Source organism: Gavia stellata, chromosome 1 (genome assembly GCF_030936135.1).
Source record: "Gavia stellata isolate bGavSte3 chromosome 1, bGavSte3.hap2, whole genome shotgun sequence".
In the NCBI taxonomy this organism is placed as follows: domain Eukaryota; kingdom Metazoa; phylum Chordata; class Aves; order Gaviiformes; family Gaviidae; genus Gavia; species Gavia stellata.
In genome coordinates, this window is record NC_082594.1 from 8,504,579 (window position 1) to 8,511,869 (window position 7,291).

General features: G+C 43.1%; 1 protein-coding gene across 1 annotated transcript in view; it reads left to right on the top strand.

The window, feature by feature from the left end:
• PRCP (prolylcarboxypeptidase) overlaps window positions 1-6,985 on the top strand; it is a 39,776-nt gene extending 32,791 nt beyond the window's left edge. The window contains exons 8-9 of the mRNA XM_059818085.1: window positions 55-242; window positions 4,653-6,985. Of these exons, the coding sequence (XP_059674068.1) occupies window positions 55-242; window positions 4,653-4,857 (393 nt within the window). The 3' untranslated portion in view covers window positions 4,858-6,985. The remainder of the gene's footprint in view (window positions 1-54; window positions 243-4,652) is intronic.
• Window positions 6,986-7,291: the final 306 nt, after the last annotated feature.

The following is a 7,291-nucleotide window of genomic DNA, read 5'->3' on the forward strand; positions in this document are numbered from 1 at the left end:
TGCTCTTGGACAGTCTCCTGGGAATACGTCTTGATGCCCTGCTCTTTCTTTCAGGCTTGCACTGAGATGGTGATGCCCATGTGCACAGATGGTGTCAATGACATGTTTGAGCCTCAGAAATGGGACTTTGATGCACTTTCAGAAGAGTGTTACAGGCTGTGGGGAGTGAGGCCTCGCCCCTCTTGGATTCTTTCTATGTACGGAGGGAAAAACATAAGTTCACACAGCAACATTGTCTTCAGGTGAGCCTTGTTTCAGCTTCTAGAGTGGAGTCTTCCACCAGTTTGTGTTGTCAGTGCAGAGAGCCTGCCCTAAGTAGCAAAAGGATCTGTCTCCAACGCTCCAGCTGAATAAATGATGGCCATGCTTTGTGTTGCTCTAGAGAGTAAAACGGTCAATCTGCAGTGGCCAAAGAAGCCAGCTGTTCTGTTGCTGCCTGTGTGACTCTAAAAGAAGAATCTGGGTTGGGATTCTGCCAAATGTAGTTTTCTTCCCATGTGGATTCCTTCTTATCTTGTGGCCAAAGTCCAGGTTTCCCATGCTGGTAAATCCGTCTAGCTTTTATGAAGCCAAAGCACTGTCTCTTCCACATAAAAGGAAAGTCTAAACAAGCTCTAGCTATAATACAGGATCTCGGTCACTAAAACTTGTTGCTCGGGGTGATAGCCTTGTGGAGGGGCTGGTGTGATGTTCCTCTTTCCCTTTGATACAGAAAAGAGAGGGAAGTAACTGGGTGAGCTTTCCTATCACTGCCAATTGCCCTTTTCTTTTAGTGGTAATTAGGCAAGTTTCAACAAACTTGTGTAAGATCCAAATACAAAGAGATGTTTCCATTCTAGCAAGGCATACTGGTAATACAACAGAAGTTTGCCTGAAGCACCTTTGTATGTGGGCAAAAAGTGGAAGAAATGTTTCAATCTAGTGTAAAAACTAGTGCATGCTGCTTGCTTTCTACTCAGCCTTCACTTTCCTTTTCAGGTTAAACTCTACTTTCTTTAAAGGGAGGTTCATGTTGCTGTACTTCTGCTGTAAGGTGATAAAAAATTTTGAACAGCTAAGTACTGGCTGTTCATTAGGCTGTGAAGTAGTAGGGAGGCATTTAATAAACACATTGAATCCTGTGCATCAGGAGTTCTGACTTGCTGTGCTGATGGCCCACTGTGGGCAGCTCCTGGATATATATTCCTCTGTGCTATGGTTAAAATTGTGCAAGGCCTTTTAAAAAAACAAACAAACAACAAACCCTGCCACTTCTTTAAACAAAACTCAGGATTATCCTTTTGGACTTGGTAAATAGGTGCGTATTTTAAAAGTAGAAGGTCCTGTTGAATTTTGGATTATTCTCTGGATTTCAGCTGTTAGTATTGGCCTGTTTGGCTCCAAAGGGCCTGTTGCTTTCCTTGTTTGTCTCTTGCTGTTTCTGTCCCAGCAGGATATCTGCTCTAGAGTGAGAAATTCCAACCTTTTTCTGAAAATTTTTGGTTTGACTTAATTTCTGCAAAGTGTTGCTTATTTCCAAGGCTTCACAGCTCTGTACAGTAGAAATCCACTTTGTAAGCAATAGACAAGCAAACAAATCTAAATAAGTGTTTAAGAATTTATGCCAGCTGAAGGAGCTTGAAACGAGAAAAGCTTGAAAGCAACCAAATGAATGAAGAAGTAGTGCTGTACACACAAAGCTTTGGATCTCAAGCTGGGTTGTTTCTCTTCAAACAAATACATTGTCAACACTGTACATTTTATAGAAGAGCCTTTTATCCTCGAACACTACAGAGTGCTTTACAAAAAACATCCCTATGTTTACCAGGGGATGGTGGCTCCCTGTGGGGTAAAAAGCACTGTGTTTCAAGTGTCAGGCAACTTGCACAACAGTTTAGCGCAGGAAGGGAAGAATACTCCATCTAAAGAGAACCGCTGTAGGGTGGATTTATCCAGTCACAGTGAGATTTGGCCAGGATGCTCAAACTGGTGTTGCCACTTCTCCCTCTGCGAGCAGTGCATCACTTTGCAGATTCATGCTGTGTTGTATGGTATAGATGCAGGAATCTCCATTGCCGCTTTGGTATCTTCTTGGAGGTATGTAGTGAGTGAGTGGTTACTTAGGCAGTAGGCAGATACTAGTTGCCTGTCCTGGGCAGCTCATCTTTATTAAAACACTAGTTTGAGGAAATTGGGGTTTTCGGAACCCTGTTTGCACTTTCTCTTGAGCAATTTCCACTCCTGATACTCTTACTGGAACATTGCTCTGTACTTGGTATGGAAGTGCTGCACAGTGGTGGAAATGGCATTTTTTTTTAACACTGTTCATGCATGTGGTGTCAGAGAGGTTGTAGCAGTTGGTAGTGTCTCCTCATCAACATACTGTGGTAGTCAAAATCAGCCCAGGTTGTATCAGACAGTACGAAATTTGGTGTGTGCAGTTTAAAAATTGGTATTTTTCAATCTGGATGGATCACACCTGGATTGTATGCTTCTAAGTTAGGGCACCCACCTATCCAGTTCTGTACTGGCAGGGGAGAGGCAGAAAGTGAAGGCTCTGTTTTGAGAGATACTGGAGCTATGTGCAGAAGGGGGGATTGTTCGCATAAAAGAAGGGAGTGGAGAAAAAGAAGAGAAGGCAGAACAATGCCTGGCTGAAGAGAAAGGGTGAGAGAAAAAAAGTTAAGAAAAGGGAACTTGGCCGTTGTGGAGAGTGGGCATGTTAAAAAAGGATGCCCAGACAGTGCTGTGTAAGACCTCTCCTTGTTCTGGGCAGGGCTGGAGGGCTGAGGAGCCTCTGAAGAGATGATAGGGAAGGGAACTGTTTGCTGTGGGATAGGCAGGACCCTATTTATGCTGTCAAGGAAATATGATGAACTGAAACCAGGACTAACATGCTGGTATTTTGCATTAGGTTTTTTCCTGACGCCCTACTTGCCTGGCCACTGCTAGAAAGGAATGGCTGACTTTTTTTATTCTTTCTTTTCTTTTACTTCTTTGGTTTACATTGGGAAACTCCTGTCCTGTAAGACGGGCAACTGAGTACTTACATGCATGCTTAGTTTTAACACATAAATAATACATTCCAGTTGGTACTGAATTATCTTATTCTGTAAAACTGTTAAGACTTACGATTATTTTGTGGTGAGCCCTCCATCCCTCCTCCTCTCAGCAAGTATCACTTCCCAAACTGCATCAGTGTCTCTGGTGCCATCATTTGGCAGGAGCCGCAGAGGACGCAGCCAGAAGCTCCGAGAAAAGCCAGAGGCAGTGTTGTTTTCTTGTGGCATGCTTAGTTTCCACATGACTGGGACCAAAAGATCCAAGTTCATGTACATCTTGGGTCTCTCAGCAACTCATCCCCCTGTTGCCAAGGTGCTCTGCTGATTCAGACGACCTTTTAAATCAAATGCTTTTTGCTTATTGGTCAGCTCTGTATGCTTTTTGTTTTGCAGATACAAAATGTTTCTCTTCTCCTAAGTCATATTTAGAACCATTGAAAATAAAGAACTACAGAGATTCAAGATACTTGGTTTTTTTCTGTGGAGAAACAAATAAAGTATTAGTTCAGACCCCATCAGGTTTTTACTCTCAGTTATTTCTACAAAACTCTTTTTTACTCATTTTTTCTTTCTGATATTTTCTGATGCTGCCATTGTGGTATTTTTCTAGCTGCATATCTCTTAATGTCCAAGGATATTTTAATTTCTTAGATCCTCCTAGAAATTCACACTGACATGCAATAGCTCACCTCTAATGTTTTCTTTTGTGGGTAGGTCCAGTGTTTAAGTGAGGAACAGATCTAGATTTATGTAGTTCCATGAGTATACAGATGTTGCTTGCTTTGTGCAGAAAGATGGACCACATGTGGGAAGAACATTGCGGTAAAAGAAAATAAGATGTAGCAGGGATTACTGGGTCAAGTCCAAAGCTAGGAATGAGAGATGCAAAACTCTCATCTTTGTTCAGCCATTGGCTTGCTCCATGGACCAGGCATTATTTGGAGCCAGATCTTCAGTGCAAGGAATCCTTTCACTGCCTTGGAGTGAGGGAGGAGGGGGAGTAAATTGCATTAAATTGTCCTGTCACAGAGGAAGAGTCATTGTAGACAGTTTCTTGAAGGATAAAAGCTTTATTTTAGTATGGTTGTTGTTAGAAATAAGGGGACTAACAGAAGGTCCAAGCATTTCTTTGCAAAACCAGGTTGGCACCCAGCTGAGACAGCAAAAGGTGGAACTTCCTGAAGATTCATCTCTAAAGGGTCCAGTTGGTTATTAGTTTATGGCAGACTGAAGAAGGAAAGCAGAGTGCTTTGATTTGGGAATTTGGACATGTCTTGGTACAGGGGAACCCGAACCTTTTATGACAATGACAGGTGGCAGCAGATCTATCTCCAGAGGCTGTGGCACTATTATAGGTTATTACCTGAATTAGCAGATAATTAACGACACAAGCGTAGCCTTGCTTAAGCTGCTAATAGCTCCGTACCTCTGTCAAGAAGGCTTCTCTCAGCAGAGGGGTGGGCACAAGACATAGAAACAGACCTCAGCCCTGTCTCAGTCTATACACATGCAGAACTAGTTGAAAGTCAACATGGATATGTTGATGTGAGCTGCAGCCCCACTGCTGACTGCTGTGAAGATGTACCCTAATGAGGTATTCTTTCCTTACAGCAACGGTGGCCTGGACCCCTGGTCTGCAGGTGGGGTGACCCAGAACATCACCGATTCCCTCGTGGCAATTGTGATCCCGGATGGAGCCCATCACCTGGACCTACGCAGCCGCAACCCTTTGGACCCCAAATCTGTGCAGCAAGCTCGAGCCTTGGAAATCTGCTACATGAAGCAGTGGATTGAAAAGGCCAGGCACAGCCACTGAAGTGGTACTGCAACAACTGTGGCCATTATACCTCCGTTGGCTTTGTTGAGAGCAGGGCCAGGCCTTATGGCACAGTTGTCTGAACATTTCATTCCTGCTTCCTCAGCTGTGTTGCAGTGCTAACTATTGCTTGTGCCCATGAGAGAAGCAGGCAGCAGACATGGAGAGTGTTGTCAGATAATAAACTTTAGTCAAAGTGCGTGGATTGAGCTGCCGGCTCTGGCTTGCTTTCCTTTTCTGCTCTTCTCAAATGCCGTACTTTACCATGAAGTAAAGAATTCTTGTTCTAGGCTTAATGCCTTCCTCGCTGCTCTAGGTGATTGCCCTGACTGCTGGTATGTACAGTGGATTAAATGGCAGTGCTGTTGATGATGACACTCCTGCTGCCTTCAGTGGGATTGAATTTCAGACATCCTCAGCTGGTGTCAGCTGTCATGGCAGGGGCATGGAGATAATGGGGGAACAGAAATCACATCTTACTGTGATGTTTGGTGGAGAGGTAGGGAAGGCATGGGGAAACTGGCTGTGCTGTTTGTAAAGAAACCGAACAGCCCTTACCCTTTGGAATCAATGCTGGAGAGGAAGTTAATATTTTTTTTTTTTCCCCCTTAGTTTCCTGGCAGCTTATTAATCAAAGCTGCCTCAGGTGGCTTTTCCATTCTGCACTGTACTGAATGGTCAGGGCTGGGCCCGGACTCACCCTGCTGGTAACTGGCTGAGCATGCACAGTCTGCATCAGGGTTTTATTTCTTCCTTTGCTGTTTGTCCTAATCCTGAAATATCTGCCACTGTGATGATGGTTGCCAAAGAAAACTCTGGGTATATTTTGTGTGTGTATATGTGTATATCCCCCACAAACACACAGCTTTTTCAGATCGGGAAGCTTTCGAAACTATTCTCTTGAAGAGCAAATGTGACACTTGTGCTGGCTAGATCTTATGAAGTGACAAATAATTGAGGCTGTGCCTTGTGTGGGTTCCCCCCTCCCCCCATTCTGTGTATTGTTCAAATTCTGCATGATCTGTTTGCTGATGGCTCTTCAATAAAAGCCTTTTTAAAAAAATTGCTTGCGGGACAAACTATTCAAAACACAGAATGCAGCTATCCTCTTGGATCGGCCGAAAGCCTGATGCTGAGCTCAACAAGCCAGGTGCAGTGGGCTTTCTGTAAGGCTTCCAAAACAGACAAGCTGCCCTGATTCATGAGACAGCATATTTGACATTAATAAATGGCTGGGGCAGTCCCCTCGTTTTCCAGCTTTGGCTTCATTCACACTGAAGCCCTTCTTCAGAAAGGATTCTTTGCAGTTTAAAGGACAACTCAATTTCAGAAAGACTCAGGAAAGGCTTCTTGTCCCCAGACTCTTAAAAATCCAATTTTCTTGAAAAGTTTTCTCAGCTTTGATGATATGCCTGATAGTTGAGTATTTTCCTAAGACACCAGGTGGCCTTTTCTGTTTCCAGTCTCCTCCCATCCTCTGGGAACAAAGCAAACCCAACACTGAAATTTTATCTTTTAAAACAGTCCTGTGCATCTTCTTTCCAGTAGACTTCCTGGCATTCCCTCGTCTTGTCTTAAACATGGCATTTATGGTCATACTCTGCAATCTGAACCTCTCATGCTCTTGATCGAGGCAATTACTTAAGAGACTATAGAGAACAAGACCAGAGAAGAACCACAGGGGGAAAAGGAAGAGTTATGAAGAACTTTTCTAAAACCTATTGACTGAAAGCTGTTAGCAGTCCCTTTTCCAACAGTTCCAGTGTTTGGTACTCTTCTGTAAATATACTCCAGTCTCTTGTTCATGTACTTTGTAATGACATGGTGGCCTTGAATTTTTCAAAACAAATAAAAATGATTGTTTTCTAATCAAGTGAGTTACAGTCAGGTTTTTAGAAATACCATTGTATCTTCTTACGTGTTAATTGATGTATAGTAATGTCCTGGTTTACTGCAAGGCAAGGAATGGAATCTGCAAGAGTAAGTATAAATTTGGGGGTCACAAATGGTTTGTAACTGCAAGCAAGAGCCTGGTCCAGCTGCTCCCACTGATTGCTCAGGGTGCTGTCCAAGTGCAAATTCTGGGAAAAACACTGCCATGTTGTATGGAGAAGGGCGTCAGGATATTCATGCAGTGGGCTGTGAATGGTCCAAATTAACAGCCACTGTATATAGTAATATATAGTAATCAGCCTGTGTCTCGTTCTCTCCCTCCCCTAAGCTAACTTACTGTCTCAGGAAGCAGCTGCTGCTTTGATGTTTGGAAAACATTTTGTGGTTTCAATCAGAATAAGTAATCTAAACTTTCATTCCTCTTCTTTTTTTCCCCTCCTTTCATAAGCAGGAAAAAATTGCCTTTAATGAAACTTAACATAAATTTTGAGAAATTGTATTTAAAAACAAATTGTTCGGTGTTTTATGGGTTGTGGTTTGG